Source organism: Pongo pygmaeus, chromosome 7 (assembly GCF_028885625.2).
Source record: "Pongo pygmaeus isolate AG05252 chromosome 7, NHGRI_mPonPyg2-v2.0_pri, whole genome shotgun sequence".
Lineage (NCBI taxonomy): Eukaryota > Metazoa > Chordata > Mammalia > Primates > Hominidae > Pongo > Pongo pygmaeus.
In genome coordinates, this window is record NC_072380.2 from 107,502,232 (window position 1) to 107,527,765 (window position 25,534).

The 25,534-nt window shown below is 37.7% G+C and overlaps 1 protein-coding gene across 2 annotated transcripts; it reads left to right on the top strand.

Annotated features, from left to right (window-relative positions):
• Positions 1-744: 744 nt before the first annotated feature.
• On the top strand, positions 745-23,676 carry PLEKHF2 (pleckstrin homology and FYVE domain containing 2). 2 transcript variants are annotated; one of them, XM_054498729.2, is made up of 2 exons: positions 745-1,007; positions 21,017-23,676. In XM_054498729.2, the coding sequence occupies exon 2, from the start codon at positions 21,031-21,033 to the stop codon at positions 21,778-21,780; it is 750 nt and encodes a 249-aa protein (XP_054354704.1). In that variant the 5' UTR covers positions 745-1,007; positions 21,017-21,030; the 3' UTR covers positions 21,781-23,676. The 2 variants fall into 2 exon arrangements, with proteins under 2 accessions (XP_054354704.1, XP_054354705.1); XM_054498730.2 differs by lacking the exon at positions 745-1,007 and adding an exon at positions 11,594-20,711.
• Positions 23,677-25,534: the final 1,858 nt, after the last annotated feature.

Consider the following 25,534-nt stretch of genomic DNA (forward strand, 5'->3'; position numbering starts at 1 on the left):
CCCTAGTCTACCCTAAGCAACTTCGTTATCTCTCTACGCACCCACCAGAGCGCTTAGCTATCAGATCAATTAGGGCACATTTAACCTTATATACTATGCAATAATTACAGTTTCTAGGTATGTGAAGTAGGCTGATGGGGTTTTGTGTCGTCAAAGTTTTGGAAAGACCAGAATTCTAAAGTATGCATTTAAAAGAAAGGGCTGGGTGGAGCACGTGGGGTATGTGTGTGTCGCCGCAGTTCCCTTGGTTTCAAGAGGAGGGATTTTAGGTAAAGCAAAGGGAAAGTGTGACGGAAAGGATTGCTGTGCTAAATGGGAGCAGCAAATGCCAGTACTGACGCCTTTGGGCATTTAGATCTGAAGCCTGCCTTTCTCGTTCTTCAGTTCCCTGGGGAGGCCTGTTGTGGGTGGGGAGGTGTCTTCCTTCTATTATTCCAGTCTCCCTAAGAACTTCGTAGACAGTTGAGCAATACTTTCTAAGGGCTGGTCAGAGTCAGGAAAGTCAGGTAAGGCGCCTCACGTGCACCTCAACGCGTCGCGGGAGCGCGTCCCGACCTCACTCATGCACGAGCTCCGCCCGCGGCCGGCCTGGGTGGGTGTGGCCTCCGCCAAAGGCCCCGCCCCTAGAGCGCGTCGCGAGGGGCGCGAGGGGCGGGGCGAGGGAACTGGCAAGAAAGGGCGGGGATCGAGCGGTGTGGGTGTGCTCGTGCCCGCGCGCTCGCGCCCGGAGTGTGGACGGGGGCGCGCCCGTGCGCGCGCAGGGGAGAGGCCACCACAGGCAGCCGTTGTTGGGTTCGACCGGAGGGGCGGGGGAGTCACCTGCGAGCGGCTGCGCTGGCGGGCCGCCCGCCCACCGCGTCTGGATCGCGCCAGCTGCGCGGGGCTGCGGACAGCACACACCCTGGAAGGCCCCGGCGGGGAACGGGCAGAGTCCGCGCCCTGCGTCCGCGACCAGGAGAATCGGACCTTCGCCTTCGCTGCCGCCGCCGCCGCCCGTGGCCGTCGGGGTAGGTGAAGCCCGGGTGGGTGGTCCGCCGGCTCCTGACGGGCCGGGAGGGGAGACGCGAAACTTTCCGGGCGCTTCCTCCCGCGGTCCCGGAGCCGTCGCAGCGCCGGGAGGTGTCGTCGTCGCGGGCGGTGGCGGCCGACGCCATGTTGGGGTCTGTGAGAAACGGGGCGCTCCCGGCCGCTCCCCTCGCGCCGGGGCCGGCCCGCGGGCCAGTTGCCGCCGCCGTCCCGCCAGCCCCGGAGCGAGCCGCGCCCGCCCGTAGGACGCCGCCGCCGCCGCGGGGGAACGGGGGCCGCCGGGGAGGGTCCGGTCCACGGGTCTGCGGGGCGGGAGCCGGCGGACGCGGGAAGGAGCCCCGAGGCCGGGCGAGAAGTTATGGGGCCTGAGGACGGGGGTCCTGGACACGGCCGGGGGCGTCTCAGGGTCGCAACAAATTTCTGGGCGAAAAGTTTGCAGGGTCTGCGTGTCGGGGACCTTATGACCTGAACTACATATTTGTATGTCACTTGGGAGAAAAAAATGGCCCCGCAGAATTTGCTTTGATAGAAGCGATGGTTTATTTATTTGGAGACTTTTCAAGTTTTATGATCCTTTGCCGAATTTATTTTTCTTTTTAAAAACGTGATTGAAGGCCGAGAGCGCGCTGCCAGTGTTGCTTGAATAGCCTTGTGTGCTCTCCGTACATTCCAGCAATAACTTGAGTGTGCGGTGGAAGTGGGTATGAAGGTTACAGACACCTAAGCCCTCCTCGGTAATTCATAGACTCACAAAACACGTTGTTGATAAATGCCTTCTTTGTCGTGTTGTGTAGTACGTTGCTGAAGAGACTCATTAAAGAAAGATTTAGACACAAACTTTGAGAGTCTTAAAGGCATGTGTTCTCTTAAGAATAAGAAGTGATCTTGACAGTTTGAAGTTTTTTTCCCTTCCCTTTAGTTTCTTAAGGGTGAATGCCTACCGCGTTTTGAGCATTTACTTTTTTTTTTAATACTCTGGTAGCTCGTGGGGTCTTCACGTTAATTCAGTATGAACGAAGGCTTCATTATAATCTCTTTGGGTCCCGACCACACGGGGGATGAATGGTAATTAAGCTGTTTATTTGGAAAGCACACGTAATCGGCCTCTAAATAAAACTAGTATAGTGACTAAGCATCAAAAGAAAAGATTCAGCCTCAGTAAATGAATCTAAATGATTTTTAAATAAAGACATCTTGCTTTAAAATTCTGTTAAATGAACTGAAAAAGGCTCTTAAACACAAATACAGTAAGCCCTAAAACCCCAAATTCTTGGAGAATTTTACTTTTTAGATCTAAAAATACAGCTTCTGCTCATATTTGATTGTCAATTTCTTTTTCCTTTTTTCTCTTTTTCCTTCCTTCCTTTTCCTTTCCTAGACAGGGTCTTTCTCTGTCGCCCAGGCTGGAGTGCAGTGATGTCATCTCGGCTCACTGCAGCCTCAACCTCCCGGAGCTCAGGTGATCCACCTCGGCCTCCTGAGTAGTTAGGACTACAGGAGCGCATCACCACACCTGGCTAATTTTTGTTTGACTTTTGTGGAGACAAGGTTTTGCCATGTTGCTCAGGCTCTATTGTCAATTTCTGTTGTTCTTAAAAATTCTTTTAGTTTTGCTTCATTGTCAAGTAAATGCCATTATAATATTTATTTTTTATTTAGAAATGAAATTAACTAATTTCACAAATGTAGCAGCCAAGCTGGTATTTAACTGAGATCTTATGACTCTGAAGCCTTTTCATTTTTCCTATAGCATAACTTTGTAGGATGCATAACTCAGTCTTCTGGAGCAATCTGTCCATCTCGTTTACTCTTATCACTGCTCTGACTTGAATTTAGTTTTTCAGTATAAATACTTATTTCCCAGCGAGCTGATTTCCAGGTGATCCTTGTGATGAAATTTTTTCCTTAAAAATACTTAAGCCTATACTCTTTGAAGCCTTTTCTGCTCTGTTCTCTCATTCCACTCCCTTTCCCTCCCCAGAAATCAATTAATTTCTCCCATGGTATTACTGTAAATATCACGTAAATGTGTCATGACATCTCCTTGACAGCAGGCAACACATCGGGTCTGATTTGCCTCTTCATTCCCTGCATGCCAAGAACATAGCAGATGCTCAGGAAAGGTTTGAATGGATGAGTACACATATGTTTGTTCCTTGTAAATACGCTTCATGAATTTCTTTTGAAATTATAAATTCCATGAGCATCATAGTTAAATCTTCTTTGTAGTCTTTTTCCCAGTACATGCCATCAACTCCATTAAATCCACAAATTGGTTTATTTTATATATGTATATATACACACACACACACACACACACACACACATACACACACACACATATATATGTTTTGTTGTTTTGTTGAGAATTTAACTTAGTAACTGAGTGAATTTTCGCCTGGGGGTACAGAACTTGAATATTTATGAAATTTCTAAGTAGATAATGGATTAAAGTATAATTACTGATGTATGAGAGAGAAGCCATGGATCATCAAAAGGATTACAATCATAATTTTAAGTGTGATTGAATGTATTTGAACTTGATGGAAATATTGTTAATGCTTGAAAAATTTAAAGTTCATATTTATACATTTAAGCTCTTGGAACAAATCTCATTATAGCTCTATCAATTATTGTTTTGCCAGAATTGTCTTAGAATTTTTAGAATGCCCTGCTTAATAGAAAGTATATGAAAATTTTTGTTGTTGTTGTTAAGTTTATCTTTGATGAACCAGCTTTGTACATGAGCTGCCTGCTTAATATTTAAAAGCAATGTATGTGTTGACTTAACTGAATAATCATGGATACACTTTCACAGTGCTGTTTTAAGTTGGAAAACCTCTCTAGGTTAAGGTGTTTTGTAATTCTGTAATGCCTATAGAATTCGGGGTTTATTTCCTGCCCCCACCCAAGATAACTTTCTTCCCTGTCAAACGAAACCACAAACTAATGTGCTCAATTTAGGGAGGTCCTGGGAAGAGAATAAAAGGCATTCAAGTAGTTGCTGTGAGTGCACTGGAAAGAAAGCAAGTTGCATGTAGGATGGACTGGAACAAATAAACCTTGTCCTGACTCAGCTCCTTGCTGGCTTGTGACTCTTGAACAAGCCACTTCACTTCTGTGAGCTTCACTGGACTCATTTGTGAAATGGGCACAGAAATATTTGCCTCAGTGTTAGCGTGAGGGTCACCCAAGATTCGATGTTTGTGGAAGGGCCTGGAATACGATAGTAGCTATTATTTTAACAAATGAACAGAGTGGCAGTGAATTATATAGAATCATAGAATTTAAAAAGTTTTAAAGGGAAGCAGCCTGTAGGAATACCTAGTTCAGTTTTCAGCCTTGGCTGCATATTAAAATCTCCTGAGGAGGTACTTAAAAATAATATTGGCTGGATCCCACCCCAGGACAAATAAATCAGAATTACTGGGTTTGGGGACAGAACAAAGGTAATTTTGCCTCTTTTTTTAAAACATCCCTGATTTTAGTGTTCAGTCAGGTGGAGAACCTTTGGTTTAACTCAATTTGCCATCTCCTTTCTTATGCTTTTCATTTTGTAGTTGAATAAAATGCAGAGGGGTTAGCTGCCAGCCAGATTCCTATCAGTCAGGCTAGAAAGGATGTATTAAGTATTTGTAACTGAGGAAAGCGAAGTGCATAGAGGTTAAGTAAGGGTTACATTCATTTCTGGCCAGAATGGCCACTTTTGGAACTACACTTCACTAACTCCAGTGACCCCCACTGCTACTCTACAACAGCAGCTTGCATGTTATGACCATGTTACTTGTCATCATTCAGAACCACTCTACCTCAGGTCTTAAACCCTGTGGCCAGATGGCGATGCAAGGGTCTGTTTTCTGTTTCTCTTTTCTGTCATAACTGGTGAAGCAGCTTTTTGTCCTTATTGTCACCTCCAGTCCCTCCTAGGCCATTAGTTGTCTTCCCTCTTTTCAACCTTGAACTCTGTAGTTCATGTTCTAACCTGAACTCACTAGACCACATAGTCCCTCCTCTCCTTGACCTTTGCTGGGTATAACTGGTCAGTTTTCTACCTTTGTCCCTGCCCTACACTCTCCCCCAAAGTCACGCTTTTGATGATCGTTACATACTTGTTTTCTACCTGCTTTATACTAGTCACTTTCTAATCCTTTTCTTATCCCCAAGTTGACTTATTTTCTCTGTTGCTTTTTCACTCCAGTCAGGTTGCTAACCCCAGTCTCGAAACACTTTGAGCAGATGACCTTGCTTCCTTCTAAAATGATTAAGATTTTATGATGTGAATTTTCTATTTTCTTCTTTGCACCAACTTCTTCATCTTCCCCCCCCACCCCTCCCCCCACTTTTTCAGAAGTGGAACTATTTTTAATTCTTTGTACTTGTTTCATTTAAACAACAGTTGGGGAAAAAGAAAGATTTTTGTGTTCTTTGCTCATATTTTTATTACTTGTACATATAACTATATTTTACTTTTTATACTTATATTTTTCTACACATTCTTCTTTGTATTTTCTTCCCGAACTAAAAGGCTTTTTTTGTCTATGAGAGAATGTGTTCATTATAAGATAATTAGGCATATCAAAATATTATTAGTCTAGTGCTTAGAAATAAGCACTACTAACTTTTTGGTGCATATCAACCACTTTTAAATAACAAGTAGGCTTATACTATATGTGCTATTTAGAAACTTTTATTTAATAAAATGCGTTAACCATTTTTCACATTAAATATTGTGTTTTCTAAAAAACTGCCTAAAAACTAATGGATGTGCCATAATTTATTTAGTCTCCTATTGTTAAATATTTAGGTTGTTTCCAGCTTTTCTATATTATAGACAAAGCTACAGTGAACTTCATGTGAACAACTTTGTACACTTTTAATTTTTGTATATATTATTGGAAATAGAATTGTTGTATAAACTTTCTAAAGCATTTATATTGCCAAAATGGCATTTAGAAAAGTTGTTCCAGTGTGTATACAGTATTGTCAAGAATATGAGGGTCCATTTTTACCACATCTTAGGTGAGTAATATATGAATATCATTTTAATTTTTATTTCTTTGATTGAGACTGACTGCCATTTTTTAAATTTACTGGTCATTTTCATTTTTTTTTAATTGACATTTGTTTCTTATTTTTCTGTTGGGATATTTTCCTTTTTTCTTGTGAATTTACAGGAGCCCTTTGTATATTACAAATGTTGGCTGGGTGTGGTGGCTCACACCTGTAATCCCAGCCCTTTGGGAGGCCAAGATGGGCAGATCAGATTGCTCAAGTCCAGGAGTTTGAGACCAGCCTGGGCAACATGGCAAAACCCTGTCTCTACAAAATATACAAAAATTAGTCGGGCAAGGTGGCATGCCTATAGTCCCAACTACTCAGGAGGCTGAGGTGGGAGGATCGCTTGAGACTGGGAGGTAGAGGTTGCAGTGAGTTCAGATTGTGCCACTGCACTCCAGCCTGGGTGACAAAGCAAGACCCTGTCCTGTCAATCAATCGATAAATGTTGACCCTTTGCCGTATTACTGTAATATTCTTCCCCCAATTATGAAGTTTTAAAAGTTTAGGTAGTAAATTTTTTCTTTTATGATGGCTTTTTGTGATACATTTAACTATTCCTCAGCTAGAAATTTAGGTTTTGTTTTTCACTATTAGAGTTAATACCAGAGGGAAAACTTTTTATGTGCCACACCCCCTCCACCCCCTTTCTCCAGTTTATTTCTCCAGGATAAATTTTTGTGGGTAAAAATTTCAGATATTTTATTGTTATACGTTGCCATTAGTCCTTGATTTTTTTTTTTTTTCCATGTGTCCCACTGCTGATTGTGACCTTTTGGCAGGTTGTTTAGTCTCTGAGAGTTGTGAAACATATGAGAGCAGGTTGAAAAGGTGCTTTGTGCTCCTTTGTGTCCCGTTCTTTTTTCTCTTAAATTTTCCTCCTGCTTTCTAAACTGGGAGTTCCCCAAAGTTTAGTCCTCTGTCCTCGTTTTTCTTCCAGCATCAGCCAGCATCTCTAGGTGGGTGACTACCAAATCTCTCTGTCCTGAAGCTCCCTGCCCACCCTGGCATCTCTGTCCTGCAGAAGTGTTTGTCTTGTGGATGCCCTGGAGGACTTCAAGATAAATATGTCCCAAACTGATTTCTTCTCTCTCCTAAAACAAAGCTAGCATCTGCCCAGTGTCTTACCCTTAAGCCTTTGAAGTCATCTTACAGTCCCTTTTCATCCATGTGTTCAGTTATTTCCTAAATCCTATCTGCTGTGCCTCAGTTATCTGCCAATTATTGTGGTTCAGGCTTTTCTTACCTTTCATTTAGAGATTGTTGTAATCCTTGTATGACTGGTTTCTTTGTCTTCAGTCTTGCTTCTTCATATTCTCTTCAGTCCATCCCGTGTACTGCTTCTGTGTCTGATTAATATTTTCCTATTTAAAAACCTTTGTCTTCCCATGGGCTGTGTAATAAAGTGTAAACTCTTCTATCTGATGGTTGCTTTGTTTTGCAGTTTGTCTCATCCCTCTCTTACCAGACTTCTTATCATTATGCCTTCTCCTGACCCTGCCTCCTCTGGCCTAGGCTCCATTATTTCCTCTCTGGGGGAGTAGTCTTGTGTGCCATCATCCATCCCCAAACCCCAGATAGTTTGAGCTACTACTTTTGCTTTAAGGCCCAGCTTGAATTTCTAGTCCTTACAAGACGTGTTCGTAGATGTTCTACCTGGTCAAAATTACATCCCACCTCAACTCTTTGGCCCTGGGACCTTCACCACTGTGTTTTTTTTTTTTTTAAGTTAAAAGTTTTTGGCTTGTTTTTCCTCGCTGTTTTAGACTTTGCACAGATTTAAGTTAATTGTATACCTCAGTTTATAGCACATTATAGGGATACCAAACCCCTTCCTTGTTTCATTTTTTTTCTTCTTTGTCAGTTACTCCCATGATAATCTTTCCTATAGAAACACAACTGAATTATATATATTTGTCTATATAAATATGAGAATATAGCTGTCTTTCTCTTCCTCAAAGGTTTTCAGTTTTGAGTATCTTCTGTCCTTTAATACTGCTTTGCACAGAGCAAGTGATAATAAATGTTTGACTACTTGGAATTCATTAAAAATTAATGGTTTTATTTGCTTTTGAATTAATCACTTAGACTAAAACCCTGGAGATTAATTTTATCTTTACTCTTCTATATCCAGTCTGCAATTCTGAATCTGACCCGTCCTTTATTTTCCTATTGTAAGCTTCAGACTCTTTCCCCTCTATTTTTGCAGTTACTTTTCAACTGGATCCTGTTTTCAGTCTCTTCCTTCTCAATTTATCTTTCGTCGTTTCTACAGTTATCTTAGAAAAATCCAGATCAGATCAGGCCACTCCTTCCAAAAGTTTCAGAAGGAAGTCTCAGATATTAACAAGATTTTGTCTTATTTTTCCCCCCTTTTCCCACTAAATAACTCCCCTACAGCCTCTGCTGCAGCTGTACAGTGTGACTTTTTTTTCTTTTGAGAGGGAGTCTTGCTCTGTGGCTCAGGCTGGAGTGCAGTGGCGCGATCTTGGCTCACTGCAACCTCTGCCTTCTGGTTTCAAGCAATTCTCTTGCCTCAGCCTCCCAAGTAGCTGGGACTACAGGTGCATGCCACCACACTTGACTAATTTTGTTTTTTTTTTTTGGTAGAGACGGGGTTTCACTGTTGGCCAGGCTAGTCTCGAACTCCTGACCTCAAGTGATCTGGTCGCCTCGGCCTCGTAAAATGTTGGGGTTACAGGCGTGAGCCACTGCGCCTTGCCCAGTGTGACTTTTTACGTGTGTTTTTACTTGCAAAGCTTTGTGCCTTTATTTAGCCATTTTTTTGCCTTCTTAAATTTCGCTCATTCTTCATAACCTGTTTTCAGTGTTCAAATGCTGTATTCTCTGTGCCGTGCCCTCACTCTTTGCTTTTTTTGCTTCCTTACTACTTTGCTAATGTTTTTATTATGGTACTTATCTCCTTGTGTTTTGTATTAAACCTTGTGGCGTATATCTTATTTCCTAGTGTCTGCTTTGTTCTTTTTTCCACCAAACATAAACCTTGAATGTAGTGAGCAGGTTGTAACTGTTTTGAATGATACTAAAGAAAATTGGTCAGGGATGTGACAGGATAGCTAATTCCTCAGTAGTGTTTTAGTTGAGCTTTACCAGCTTTATTTTTCAGATATTATTTAATTAATTTTTTTCTTGAGACAGGTTCTCGCTCTGTGGTCCAGGCTGCAGTGCAGTGGTGCAGTCATGATTCGCTGCAGCGTTGGCCCCCCAGGCTCAAACTGTCCTCCCGCCTCAGCCTCCTGAGTAGCTGGGACCACAAGTGCACACTGCTACACCTGGCTAATTTGTGTAATTTTGGTAGAAATGGGGTTTCACCATGTTGGCCAGGCTGGTCTTGAACTCCTGGTCTCAAGGGATCTGCCTGCCACAGCCTCCCAAAGTGCTGGATTACAGGCTTGTGCCATTATGCCCAAGCTATTTTTTAGATACTATCCAATGCTTTCTTTACAGCTGTCAGCACTGTACAGCTGCCCCTGTACAAATACTTTTGGAAATGATGTGAGTTTTTGAATCTGAGTTTTGTGATGATGAAAATATGCACGTAATCATCATTTTTTATTTACTAACTAAACAGCTGTGCTTTTTGGAGAAAGAAGAAATCATTTATATATATTATCATGAGATTGAAATTTTTTAAAAAACAGGATCTGCCTTGCTCAATACTTAGAATTTTTAATTACATACTGTACTTAAATGGGCCACAACATTTGCTTGTAAATTTAAAATCTGTGGGTCTAGTGAAGCAGTTGATGGGTAGGGTGTGGTTCCTGTTTTCTGTGAAAATTAATATAGACGTTAAAAATGAAGTCTTTGATTTTCATCAAACTCAAGATTGAGAGCTGCTGCCACATCTCACTGCTGATCATATTCAGTTCAGTGCACACTGGCACATTGATGCCATTTATGCAAGCATTTTTTTTAGGTGCTGTTGCAAATACAAAGTTGGAGGAAATAATCCTTTTTGTTTTTTTTTTTCTGTTTTTTGAGACGGAGTCTCGCTCTGTCGCCCAGGCTGGAGTGCAGTGGCACTATCTCGGCTCACTGCAAGCTCCGCCTCCTGGGTTCGCGCCATTCTCCTGCCTCAGCCTCCTGAGTAGCTGGGACTACAGGCGCCCGCTACCGCGCCTGGCTAATTTTTTGTATTTTCAGTAGAGACGGGCTTTCACCGTGTTAGCCAGGATGGTTTCGATCTCCTGACCTCGTGATCCACCCGCCTCGGCCTCCCAAAGTGCTGGGATTACAGGTGTGAGCCACCGCGCCCGGCCTGGAAATAATCTTTTTTAAGGAACCTCCACATCTGTTGGGAATGAGCAAGGACACACATTTTTATGAAACACATAGACTATAAGTGCTATAAAGTGGTACAAATAAAATGGTGTGAGGATTCACCTGGCCACAGGATATACCCAGCCACAATATTTGGCTGTGAGGCTATCGAACTGAGTGTGTCTTGAAGAATTGGTGAGATTTCAGTAAATAGAGAAGAACAAAGGAGGGAGGACATGCCGAACTTAGAGGTAGGGAAGGAAGCCCAGAGCATATTCTGGTAATAGCTAGTCGTCTGGTTTGACTATAACAGAGAATGTAGAGAAAGAGGTAAAACTGGAAAGATAGATTGCAACAGGTTAGGACTTGACTGTGAAGGGCTTTGAATACCAGGTTAAGGATTTTAGATTTGATTCTGTTGGCCAAGGAATCTGGTTTCTGAATAGACTTGCCTGATTATAGCTATAGTTAAACAATATTAATCTTGCCTTGCATAGGATGATTTAAATCAAACTTGTCCAGTCTGCAGCCCATGGGGTGCATGTAAGCCAGGACAGCTTGGAATGTGGCCCAATACGAATTTGTAAACTTTTTTTAAAACATTATGAGATTTTTTTTGTGTGTGATTTTTTTTCTTTTTCTTTAGCTCATTAGCTATCATTAATGTTAGTGTATTTTATGTGTGGTGTGAGACAATTCTTCCAGTGTGGCCCAGGGAAGCCAAAAGATGGGACACCCCTGATTTAAATACTAAAAATTTAGAGGGCTTGTTGCTTGTTTAGAACTTGAAGTCTATATTTGTTCCCTCTCTCCTACCTCTCTAAAGATGTTTTTAAACCTCCAGTGTGACTGTTCTGATTTTCCAAACTCATTTTCTAAAATATTCTACTATGACTTAGTTGTTCTTACGTACTATTTCTCTATCAAATCTAACCTATTTGAAACTGCCTTTACTAGTACCCTAAATTAGTCACAGCTTTGCCTTTTACTTCCTTTTAGTATTTGAAGAATCATTTTGAGTATATCTTATGGTTATTACCATAGATATGTAATTTTTTTTCCTCTTATTTTGTCAGTGGCCATTCCAAATACATAATATAGGTCCATATGCAAAAAATACTTCTGTCATATTTATTTCTGAAGGTGACGGTATAATGGAAAGAATATGCATTAAAAAAAAAAAAAAAAAAAGAGTGGGCACGGTGGCTCACACCTGTAATCCCAGCAATTTGGGAAGCCGAGGCGGGTGGATCACCTGAGGTCAGGAGTTCGAGACCAGCCTGGCCAACATGGTGAAATCTTGTCTCTACTAAAAATACAAAAATTAGCAGGATGTGGTGGTGGCCACCTGTAATCCCAGCTACTCGGGAGGCTGAGGCAGAATTGCTTGAGCTCGGGAGGCAGAGGTTGCAGTGAGCTGAGATTTTGCCATTGCACTCCAGCCTGGGTGACAAGAGCAAAACTCTGTCTCAAGAAAAAAAAAAAAAAAACCCAGAAAAAAAACAAAAAACAAAACTATGAGGCCGTTTGATAATTGCTTAGCTAGTTAGTTCGTGACTCAGTTTTTTTGTAAAATTAATGATCACTTAACAAAATCGAGATTATTAAATGAAAGAGTATAATGTGAATGTGCTATTATGCACATGTGTGGGTGCTGAGTAAATGTTACTTCCTTTTTTTCTTTCTTGGCTGAGACTATAGAATAAGTCTAATTTTCAGTAATAGGCATATTTGGTGCCTATGAGAGATTTAAAGAAAAAAAAAAACTGACCTCTCTCTAAATGTGAATCAGAATTTTGAAGTTTCCATTTTTCTCAATCCAGTTTTAATACATTTAAAATTAACATATGGAAGTTTTGTCTTACCAAAGAAATGAACCTCTTCCTTTTATCACTAATAATTTCTACAACACATACTGTGTAATCGGTTGGCCACAGTGGCAGAAATGCTGGTGGGAAGGGACAGAAAAAATCTTGACCTCTCTTTTTGATGGAATAAGTAGAGTTTACTAAAATTCCAAAGGCAATTTGCTAAATTTTCAAGTATTTCTTTTTTTTTTTGAGATGGAGTCTCGCTCTGTCACCCAGGCTCACTCAGCTCACTGCCAGCTCCACTTCTCGGGTTCAAGCCATTCTCCTGCCTCAGCTTCCCGAGTAGCTGGGACTATGGGCACCCGCCACCACGCCCGGCTAATTTTTTGTATTTTTAGTAGAGACGAGGGTTTCACCGTGTTAGCCAGGATGGTCTCGATCTCCTGACCTCGTGATCTGCCCACCTTGGCCTCCCAAAGTGCTGGGATTACAGGCATGAGCCACCGCGCCCGGCCAAGTATTTCTTTTTTGCTTTATCATCCTAATGATTTATTGAGACTCTTACCAAGAATTCCCTGATTATTATTCTGGTTACTAAACTGTAGAACTTTTGAAAGTAAGAACTGTCTTGTCCCTTGCGGGTGGTAGGTACTCAGAATATTTGTTCATTTGACTTAGATGTGTTAAGAGAGGAATAGTTTGCTTTACTATTATACATTTGCTCAGGAGGATGTACCTCTGGTAGTTTATTGCTGTTTGTTTTTACCTCCATTCTCCAGTTGCTTGTTAGTTTCTCCCTTTCCTTTTACATTTTCTGTAAAGTTTCAATCCAGTAGTAACAAGATTTTAAAATCTTGATTGAGATTAAAAGAGTCATAAATTTGATTAAAAATTAACTTGTAGACAAGTAAGTCTACAGTAAACCAGAAAATATGGCCCATTTACTATCAAAGACTCACTATTTTAAGGACTGAAAGGGCTTTAAAAATTATTTATGTTTTCTTCTTTAAAAAAAAAAAAGGTAAGTAATTTGTATGAAATCACTTATTTAGTGTCTGAACCAAGATTAGAATCCAGGTCCTTTAGTTCATAGTTCATTGGTTTTCCACTATAATGCACAGTTGAATACTGAAGCTCACTGATAACAGATACCATGGGTATATGTAAGAAATAAAATTAGATTTGTTTTCATTTTAAACTCACCTATAAGGATGAGATAAGAAGTATTGATTTCCAGCAGGGAGAACTAGGACATAGTAGTCTATGACATTTGGTCTCTCTTCTCAATTGTAAGTAGGATTCTGTGTCTTTTTTTTTTTTTGAAAGAGTTTTTTTATCTTCTAGTATTACATTTTTAACAGGTGGTAGACACCCCACTGAAGAACATGTTACTTTAAAAGCAAGATGTTACCAAAAGACTAGGATGGAGCTTAGGCAATGTAAATGCAGTTCTTGTCTGCAGTGTGAAGAAGATGACTTGAAACCTTTCATTATATTTAAAAATTGCTATATAAAAGCTGGCTTTTAAAAGATATGCTTCTGCTCTAATTTTTACGTTTTAACTGTGAATTAACACTGCCAGGCACTGCTGGAAAAGAAGACAAAGAACGTAAAAAAAAAAAAAAAAGAGTCAAATGGAAAACTGTTGAAATTAATGGAATTCTATGAAGTACCTGAATGTGAAAAGAAACAAGTATCAATAGTTTTCCTATTAACAGTTTCAACTAATTAGAAAACATACTGTAAAAAAGAGCTTAGATTCAAAGTGGCAACAAAAAGTATACAAAATCTGGGAGCCTATTTAAAAAGTGTAACTATCTTACAGAAGAAACTTACAAAATTACCATGCCATAAAAGATTTGAAGCCTTGGGAAGAGATAACTATCACCCTTAAATGCTCAAAACTGTAAAGATGTTAATTCTGAAGTAATTTATGGATATAATTTTCATCAGCATTTCAGTGGGATTTTATTCTTTTATTTATTTATTGTAATTAAAAAATGGTTCTAAACGTTAGCTACATGTTACAATTACCTGAGGAGCTTTAAAAATACTCCGGTGCACAGGTCTTACCCTGCATACCCCAGACCAATAAAATTAGACTGTCTGGGGGAAGAATCTAGGTATTGGTGTTTCTTAACCCTTGATATTTATCAGCAGAGTTCATTGTTCTTAATTTTGGGTTTTCGGTTTCTTTTCTGAGTAGTTCTAATTATTGTATTGATTTAATATTTTATAACTCATTTCATAGAGTCTTCCAAAGAACAAAAACAAAATTTACTTATTTTAAAAAGCAAAATAAAACTCATTCTAGTGTGCAGTTACCATATGGTTTCATTGGGCATTTATAAATCTAAGATATATTATGGGATCTTAGTGATTTTGCTTTTCCTATATCTTGAAGCATTTTGCTATTTCATTTTCCTGCGAATTATTTAATAATTATTCATTAATTTCCCCCAATTATGCCAAAAAGAAGAAAATGGAAGAGTGATAGAATTGCCAAGAAGGATGATGCAGTGGTGAAATATAGCATCACTACTGTATCATTTCTCAAAAATATGAAAACAGCTTTGAGATCATCCTTTTTAGCATTTTTCTTCTAAGCTTTCATTTAACATATTTGGGAATTTGTATTGTTTCCATTTTTTATTTTCTGTCTTTAATAGCAAAGAAAAAAGGCAAAGGAAGACATTTCAGAATTATTAGACCAGTCAGAAGATAAATGCAAAGAAACAACACTTAATAATGATAGTGAATTTAATTGTATAAGTGAAACCTTAGACTGTGAGTCTTCAAATGATGATTTCCTAGATGAGTTTTTTTCAAACTCAAGAATTAATGAACAGTATTTCTAAGGACAAAAAATGGAAATAATACACGTTCATGCATTCAAAGTTTCATTCAAAGGATGTTTCCTATTTCGGATATATATACCTTTAATATCAGAGAAAGATGGAATTAAAAAATTTGTTATGTTTAAGTTTTTATAAAGCTTTCTCTTAAAGTTTTTTTTTAAAAAACTACCCCTTTATTCTTATTTTTTAAATTCGTCATAAAATTACTTAAAATATTAAAGACAAAAAGTATTTTGGACCCAGATAGTCAATTGAGGTGAACATTTTTTTCTGATATGCCAGAGATTAAATCTGCCTTGTGATTCCAATGTGAAGCTAAGGTTGAGAAGCACTATTCTAAGTGGATTTTATCTAGACAAATAAACAAGATTAGTTAAAATGTTTTTAAGAAAGTTGAGTAATGGTCTAGAATAGAGCTACCAGATATATGGTACTGACATAAGAATTATGAAACAGATTAGTGGATTAAAGCAGATAGCCCAGAAGCAGATCTTAGAATAGGTAAAAATTTAATACGAGAGTGACATCAATCAGTAGATTAGATTACTAACAGCATTAATGCAAGCTACCACTCGTTGACTGCTTGCTGAACGTTTTATATGCGTTATCTCATCCATCTTTTCCTTGATGTATCTGCTATTATTCCCATGTACAAGTAAGGATATCTGAGGTCACACAGTTCTTGGTGTTTCTGGAACAATTAGCTCTTTCAGAATGCAAATATTTGAAAAGAAAAAAAGTATTTTTACATATGCCAGAATACATTTTAGGTGGATAAAATAATTAAATGTAGAGTTTGTGTCATAAAGCATAGATAATAAATAGGTGCATCTGATATCTGGATAGGGAAGCTTAGGAGTGATGGAAGAAAAATAGCGCAAAGAAAAGATCTGTAAGTTTAACTGCCTAAGAAATACAACTGACTTCATGTCAAACACCATAAAACTATAGATTAATATACTAGGAAAACAAAAAAAAGGGATTAATAGTCTTTATATGTAACACACTTGTAGATTAATAACCTCTAAATATATAGTCTTTAAAATGCAAGTGATTAATAAACACGTTAGAAAATCATTGACCTCATTAGGTAGCTACAGAAGAAAACATTCAATTAAATTAAAAGTACTTTTCCTTCCTATCTTAGGACTTTTGCTTAATAGTCTTTGCATGGCTGACTCCTCATCCCTTAAGACTCAGTTTATAATACTACCTCAGTGAGGCCTTTTTGTACTACTCAATCTAAATGAGTTTTCCCCTGTATCTTGACAACCGGCTTATTTCCTTCATTGTACTTCATCTTTTGGAATTACTTATTTATTTATTTATGGGCTTTCTCTTCCGCTGGCCTCTAAGCTCTGAGAAGAAAAGCATAATACCCAGCATCTAGAGAGTGCTCAGTGAATAATTGTTGAATAAATAAACACTAAATAAAGGTGAGTAAAATGAATAAAGCAAGACCCTTTTAAAAATCTGTCATGCTTGCTGAAATTTTTAAAGAAAAATACCATATGTAGGACAAGATGGAATGGATACTGTCATTGTGCTGCTTGGTAAATTGGTGTTACTTCCAGAATGGAAATTTTGTAAAAGGTAGCAAGATTCTTTATTCATGCCTTTTGAGCCAGTAATTTTATTTACTTCTTGGAATTTGTTCTATGAAGCCACTTCTGCAAGGGGATGGGAAAGCTTTCTCTTAGTTCTTCTTATATACACTGGTATTCTTTCCCAAGAAAAGTAGACATTAATCAAATTGGGCTATGTTTATAGCTCTCTTCTGCTTCCTCCCCTCAATGAGTAGGATATGGGAAGGACTCAGTCCTTGGCTAGGCCCTATAATCTTGTGTTCTAATCCTCTCACAAAAGTGTAGCATTCTTACTGCTTGGGGCACCTCAGTGTGCTGGAGGTAAATTTAGATTTGGGCTTTAGGGGAAGGGAGAGGCCTTGCTTAGGCTCTGAACCAAATGGTAGTGCCCTAATCCAGTTTACCAAAGAACATTATTTGGGGTATCTAGCTGTAACCCAGATAAAAGTAGTACTTTGATTTCCTTTTTGATAACCTCTCCCCACTCCTCTCTTTCCTTGCTGCCTCCTATTTCCCTACCACCATTCCCTCTTTCTCTCTCTTATATGTGTTTGTGTGTGTGTGTGCAGGGCAGCATTTATGTATTCCTGGGTTTTTTAGTTCATTGCTTACCATCTTTTTTTATGTCTGACACATACAGAAAATATTCAGGACCAAAAAGGATAATGGAAGAGGCTGCTTAAGGCCAAAGGCCTTAGGTTTTGTGCATGCCCGTAGTTTTTCAGATATAGGTCACAACCCACCAATCAATCAAGTGGGTTGCCAGAATCATTAAAATAAATGAAGATAAAAGAATGCATCATTCATTGTTGAAATAATTATACGAGTGTTTGTAACCTTGCAATATAAAATGTGTTTATGTTGGTCATTGTCAAACTTTGAAAGCTATTTGCTTTGCTGCAGCCAAATACTAATTAATAATGCCTCAAACCTCGCTTAAGTTGCATCATTATTAAGCAGGGAGAAAGATTTATGAACAAAGATTTAGACTTAATATATTGAAACATTTGGACAATGAAAGATTATCAAGACACCAGCTGGGTAAATCATGACATATCCATCCTTTCAGGTGATTTGTTCAAGGTAGTATTCCCTTATCTTCAGTATTTTTAGGGTTTGCGGTGAAGGTCCAGAGGTTAGTTAATAGCTTCCTTAGAGTTCTTGTAGATTCAGTGGGGTTCTAAGAAACAATTAGTGTACCATAACATACTGTAACATCACAGAGAAATCAGATTTGAGGCCTGTTCTGCTGTGACAGCCTTGGGCAAGTTATTTAACCCCTCCTTGGCTGTTTACTCATCCATAAAATGGAGCTAATAGTGCATGTATCATAAGGTTGCTGTGAGAAGCAAATACAGTAATAAGTGCAAAGTGCACAGCACATTGGTTGGACTCCCTATGAGTAGAGTTCATTCCAGGTTAAGTTTTGCTTTTACATTATTAAATATCTTTGTGCCTTTATTTCTTCATCAGCTCACAGTTCAGCTAATATTATTAGATGCTTCTTTGGGGCACAATAAAAAACTTCTCTAGTAACTTCATAGGCATTTCAAACAGTTCAAATCAGAAAATAATATGAAAAGCACAGTACAAATTTATGATAGTATTCTCATAGTAGCAATAATAGGAAATCTGTTTGTGTTGTATATGAGTTAATTAATAACTATATGTTCAAATGGGTGGACTCAGTAGTTGATTCAGGTGGAGATAAATAGATCCTTTCAGGTTTTTTTTAAAGTGCCAATGTCTTTTCCTGCTTTAGGGCCTTTGCAGTTACTCCTTCTGTCTGGAATATTCTCCCCTATCCTTACCCCTTCTTATGTCTGTCCATCTAGTACAGCTGAAATGACACCATTGTAGAAAGGCCTTTCCTGACCATCTAGTCTGAATAGCTCTCAGTTTCTTTTAAAAATCACTTTTAAAAAAAATCATAGCATTGATTAGTACTAGATTCTCAATTTTGTATTCTCTTTCCCTCTCCCCAACTGGAATGTAAACCCTGAAGAGCAGGGACCTTGCCTGTATTGTTTAATTTACTATTTTTTTAAATTTTTAGCTGTTCTCACATACTCAAGTATGATCGCCTGTGGTGTTTATTTTTACTTTTCCTGCACCTAGATCCTAAGTGCCTGACAAATACTTGTGGAATGCCTGAATATAATGTAGAGTATGAAAAAATGATCCATAATTATACTTTCCAGAGATAAATTACCATTGTTGATAGTATATATTTTTTAACTTTATGTTCTGTGTGTGCTTACAGATGCAGATGTCTATGATTATGCTTTTGAAATATATATTCCATTGAGTCTAAAGATAAACATTTTTTACTATATTTTATGTGTTTGAAATTGGTCTTATAATCAATGGTATGCTGTGGTTTAATTGGCAACATTTTTCTCTTTATGAGTTGCACATAAATATGTCTTAAAATCTATAGCATCTTAGATGTGATGAAATGTGGTATTTATTTGAAATAAAAATGAGAACAGGAAGTTCATCTCTTTTCCCCACCTAAAGATCTTGAGCATTTCCCTTGTCACTGGTTTTAGATCTATCTTATTCTCAAGATATATGATTAAGGGTGTGTCATAACTTTTTCAACCAGTTCCTCTTGATGGCTATTTGGAGCTTTTCCAATTGTTTTCCTGTTATAAACAATGCTGTGCTTATTATCTTTGTACATATCTTTATGCACGTGAGTGAAATTTATTTAATTAGATTGGTGAATACACATATTCTCTGTAGTGTACAAGGGTACCTATTTCCCTATACCTTTATGAGTACTGCATCTTAGTAAATTTAAAAATTTTTATTAATCTAAGTGAAAAATATACTAATGTTTAATATCATTTCTTTAATTATGATAGAGATTGAGCCTCTTTTCCTGTTTATTAGCCGTTTTTATTTCCTTTTCTGTGATGTACTTGTGCATAGGATAGTAGGCTTTTAATTGGCTGGCATTAATTAGAAACCTTTCCTAATTAGAAACCTTTCCAGTTTGGAACCATGCATTATCCTATTCTTGGGAATAACTTTTAGGCCTGCTACATCCTACCTTTGTGGAGGACAAGAGGGCTTTATAAGGACCCAAGATTTGCGGGGAGACAGAATTCAGGAATAACCAGAATTCTAGTGTCCTTTATAATGAAGTCCAAGAAGGGCTATAGTGTCAGTTTTTGAGCTGAATACTGGAACTTATACTATGCTGTTAGTCTTTAAACTTTAAATGTTCTTCTTCTCAAGGCTTGTTGTTCTTTAATATGACTTGGTTATAGTATAGTAGTATTAGTTTAGTAGGTTTGAAATAGGATACAACTCTGGGACTTGAGTGAAGTCAATATTGGACTGAGAGATTAAATGTTTAATTAATAGGGTGTTTTGCACATTGTTAAAATGTTATTAACATTTTTTAGTACCTTTTCTGTGTCAGACCATATCAGTTTCAAACAAAGCTATCAGATGATCTCTGCTTTTTAGGTTCCGCATGGTTTCTGGAGGAACAGATTGCAGTCCTTTGGTAAAAGTGAAGCTAGAATATACATGGAATATGGATAGCTCACAGGAAGGGTTTTAGTCTAGCATAGGAGTTTAAAGAAGCCTTCCTGGAGGAGACATGATAACCTAAACTAAGTCTTGAAGGATGAATATGAGTTAGCTGCAGTAGTAAGTAGTAAAACGAGCAACAGTGAAATGGACTACAAGTAGTAGAGTGTTCTTAGAATATGACATTTGAGGTGAAGACTGATTTATGGTGAGGTTGGAGTGACAAGTAAGAACCAAGTAATGAAAGGCTGTGAACACCCTGTATTTAATAGGTTAAGGGATCATTTTGAGCAATGATGGGGTCAAATTAGTGTTTTAGAGATCACTGCCCAAAGATTGATTTGGAGGCAAGACTGAAGGCCAGGACACATGTTGGGAAACAGTTCTAGTAATCCAGGTGAGAGAATTAAGGCTGTAGCTCAGTGGTAATAGCTTACTCGGAAAATTGTAGTCATTTTTCTTAGTTTATGTAACATTTTGTTCTCTATTGTTCAGAATCCCATTGAGATTACATTTCATTGAACGGGGTTTATTATTTTGCAGAGGTAAGTTATGTTAATTATCCAATCGTCTTTCATTCAATTATGTCTATAGGAAGTTTATACTTTTACAAATACCTGCTTAACTAGTATGGTGCTACGTGGAGATGATAAATAAGTGTTTTTGATCATTTTAAAAATTGAGAAATGTTAGCCCTTTTGGTGTGCTTAGTGATTATCTTAGAGGGAAAGAATTTTAGAACATTTTGCCTTTGTGTAAAAGCAATGCTTTGTTAGCTTAATTTATATATAATTAACTTATAGGAATTTATAATTTATATGTGCTAATTTCTTTTTCTTTTTTTTAAAAGGCTATTAGTGAAAGATGGTGGATCGCTTGGCAAACAGTGAAGCAAATACTAGACGTATAAGTATAGTGGAAAACTGTTTTGGAGCAGCTGGTCAACCTTTAACTATACCTGGACGAGTTCTTATTGGAGAAGGAGTATTGACTAAGTTGTGCAGAAAAAAGCCCAAAGCAAGGCAGTTTTTCTTATTTAATGATATTCTTGTATATGGCAATATTGTCATCCAGAAGAAAAAATATAACAAACAGCATATTATTCCCCTGGAAAATGTCACTATTGATTCCATCAAAGATGAGGGAGACTTAAGGAATGGATGGCTAATCAAGACACCAACTAAATCTTTTGCAGTTTATGCTGCCACTGCTACGGAGAAATCAGAATGGATGAATCACATAAATAAATGTGTTACTGATTTACTCTCCAAAAGTGGGAAGACACCCAGTAATGAACATGCTGCTGTCTGGGTTCCTGACTCTGAGGCAACTGTATGTATGCGTTGTCAGAAAGCAAAATTCACACCTGTTAATCGTCGCCACCATTGCCGCAAATGTGGTTTTGTTGTCTGTGGGCCCTGCTCTGAAAAGAGATTTCTTCTTCCTAGCCAGTCCTCTAAGCCTGTGCGGATTTGTGACTTCTGCTATGACCTGCTTTCTACTGGGGACATGGCTACATGCCAGCCTGCTAGATCAGACTCTTACAGTCAGTCATTGAAGTCTCCTTTAAATGATATGTCTGATGATGATGATGATGATGATAGCAGTGACTAAGGACACATTTGGGAGTATTTAATCAGGTGTGGCTATCTGAGAAATCAACTTTGGGAGAAATGTAAGATTCTGAGCTCTGTTTTGTTCTAGCCATGAATTTGCCTGAGAAACTTGTAACCTATGTGCCTCAATATATTCCATAGAAAGTAGGTCCCCCTGCCTTCTCCCACTCCTGGCACTCTTCTACAGGGATAGACTTTTGCAAATATATCAGATAAATTTTTTGTTTCTTATTCTTGTTTATTTTTAGGTTATTTTCTTGGAAGGTTGGGAAAAGATGTTTGTTTAACAGATCATGTACTACATTGTTGTTTTCATTTCTGTTATAAGTAAAACTAAAAGCACAGAATGGTGGGAAAGGGGCTGTAATGTGGTTCATTAATAATGTTAGCAGCTTTTTTCTAACCATCCTGTCTAATGGTTAAGACACCAGTAACAAAAACACATGATTTGGAAATACTTTGTTTGGCTTTTTCATATACCTAGTGGTGCCTTATCATAATAGCACTGTTACATGAAATAAGCCCCTACCTTCTTACTTTCTGGTTTGTTGAAAAAATACACTGGTGCTCTTTGAAGTGATAAAATGAGTGTTTATGAATGGGTGTAATTAGGAAATACTTCTCATCTGACAGCTACAAATAACTAAGTTTGGAGGTATTTTCACTCTATATGAATAAATATTTTTCCATAAAATAGTTGTGATTATATTTTTGTTTTATATAGGTCCCAAATTATAATTGTCAAATATATATTTTAAATTAATAATAGGTTGTCATTCTTAGGAATTTGGTTTGAAATCTATCAGTTATATAGAATTGTCATACTGCATTAGCTTCTACCTTTAGTAAGACATATTTTTTAGATACAAATTCATCTGCTTTAACATTATTTCTGGATTGAAAATCTTATAAAACCCTTGAAAATAAACAGTCTCTTTTTTACAAAGCCTGTGTTAGAGCACAGATTTACCTAGGCTTGAAGATTTGGAAGAAATAATATGTAAGAATGGCCTCAAGGCAGACCACTTTAACTTTGGCTAGACTTCATATCGTGGAAGTATTGTCTATTTCAGTGTGAAACTATCTTGAATTTGCAAATATAGTGTTATATTTTATAAAGTTTTGTAAAATCCCAAACAATATTTCTATTTTTGTAAAACAGTTGTATGTGTAATCTGTATCTGAAATCATTTTGCAATCTATGGAAATAGAGTAGCAATTGCTATTTCTAAATTGTGAACTTTTAAGTCAATCTAGATTTATTTTGAGAAGTAATTGTTCACTCTTTACTTTTGAGGCAGCCATTAGGTTGAAAGTATGTATTTATCATATAAAACTTGATGCGTTTTGCACTACTCTCTCCATTTATATGCTGCAAACAACTACAGTCTTTGAAATATGGAAAATCAGCAGTCTAAAGTTTGTTTTAAATTCTAAATTAAAAAAATCTTCAAATCTGAATATACCGCAAATGTCATGAGAAGTTTGATTCAGTAACTTGTGATGGAGGATTCTTTGGTATCTTACTGTTTGGTTAAGGCACTAATTTTACTTACCTATTAGATTTTGAAAGCATCTGAGATATACGAATCTCCCTGTAGGAAATGTGAAAGAAAAGCACAACAAAACTAGGGTTTTTTGTTCGTTTGCTTGCTTTTATGATTTTTTTTGGTTTGTTTTAATATCAGGTGGATTTTTGTTTCTAAGCAATATATACATATAATCAACCAACATATCTGAAAAGGATCATGAAACCTGAGAAATGCTAATGGAGATTTGCTGGTACATAGGAATCTAGCAAATTCAGGAACCAAGGGGAAATATTCTGAGATAACATTTACATTGTCAACCTTTATTGACTTTGTTTTTACAATAAAAAATATTTTACAACTTACTTTCTGTTCTCTGTATATTGTGACTTGAGGATTTACCCCCTCTGCTAAGATAATAAAGATATTATGCATATTTTGCCTAATCAGCAACCGTGAGTGCCTGCTATGTGCCAGGCATTGTTCTAGGCAGTAGGTTAGAGCAGTGAACAAAACTCCCTTTTGGATTTACCGCACGAAGGCTCAGAAAACAAGCATTCTTCCAAATGCTGAAGATATGGCTTAATGTTATTGGGAAGTGCCTTAATATAATTTGGCTTTGCTGTCCGATTACTGTTAGAAGGAATGACTTGACCTGAATTGACATGTCTCAGAAGGAAACATACACATGGCTGACAGGTATATGAAGAAATGTCCAAGATCACTAATCATCAGGGAAATGCAAATTAAAACCACAATGAGATAATGATAATGCCTGACACCTGTTGAATGACTGTTACCAAAAGATGAAAGAAGTGTTGGCAAGGATATGCAGAAAAGGAGACCCTTGCACACTGTTGGGAATGTAAAGTAGCACAGCCATTAAGGAAAACAGTAGAGGTTCCTCAAAAAGTGAAAATAGAACTACCTATAGCATCTAGCAATCCCACTACTAAGTATATATTAATATCTGAAGAAAATGAGTATGTTGAAGAGATAATCTGTACTCCCATGTTCATTGCAGCAGCATTCACAGTAGCCAAGATATGGAATCCACCTAAGAGTCTATCAACAAATGAATGGATAAAGAAAAGGTGGTCTGTATACACAGTGGAATATTAGCCATAAAAAATTAAATCCTGTTACTTGTGACAACACGGATGGAACTGATGGACATTATGTTAAGTGAAATATGCCAGGCACAGAAAGACAAATACTTCATGATCTTGCTTATATGTGGAATCTAAAAAAGTTGAGCTTATAGAACCAGGAGTAGAATGATGATTACCAGGGGCTGGTTGAGGGGGTGGGGGTGGGAGATGCTGGCCAAAGGATACAAAATTTCAGGAGAAATAAATGCAACAAATCTATTGTACAATATGATGACTATAGCTAATAACAATGTATCCTTGGAAATCAGCGTAGATTTTGTGTTCTCACCACAGAAACTGATGAGTATGTGATGTTAATTCGCTCAATTTGGCCATTCTGCAATGTATCCATCTTTCAAAACAAATACACAGTACCATATATATATAATTATATATATAATATATATAATATATTATATATATTATATATAATTATATATAATACCATATATAATATCATTATATATATAATATATATAATTATATATGACACAGTACCATATTAGATATATATAAATTTTTGTCAGTTTTTAAAAAAATAGGCCAGGTGCAGTGGCTCACACCTGTAATCCCAGCACTTGGGAGGCCAAGGTGGAGGGATCACTTGAGTTCAGGAGTTCAAGACCAGCCTAACATGGCAAGACCCCTGATGCTACAAGAAATAAAAAATTAGCTGGTCATGGTGGCATGCACCTGTGGTCCCAGCTACATAGCTACATGAAGACTGAGGTGGGATGATAGCTTGAGTCCAGGAGGTTGAGGCTGCTGTGAGCTGTGTTCATGTCACTACACTCCAGCCTGGGCAGCAGCAAGACCCTGTCTCACAAAATAAGTACATTTCAAAAGAATGACTCAAGATAAACTATTTTGACTTAAACCATTACAAAAGTAATAGGGTAAAATAATAAGTTTAGATTTTTGATATAGATCCTGCCTTCTTACAGAAATATTCTAATGACTTGAAACCAAAATTCCAGAGCTACTTAAACCATTTCACTCAATAAATATATATTGAGTACTTTTTTTTTTTTTTTTCCTGAGATGAAGTCTTGTTCTGACACCCAGGCTGGAG

Excerpts from the sequence above, each read along its gene's own strand:
- PLEKHF2 (XM_054498729.2), top strand. The coding sequence starts at position 21,031 with ATGGTGGATCGCTTGGCAAACAGTGAAGCAAATACTAGACGTATAAGT.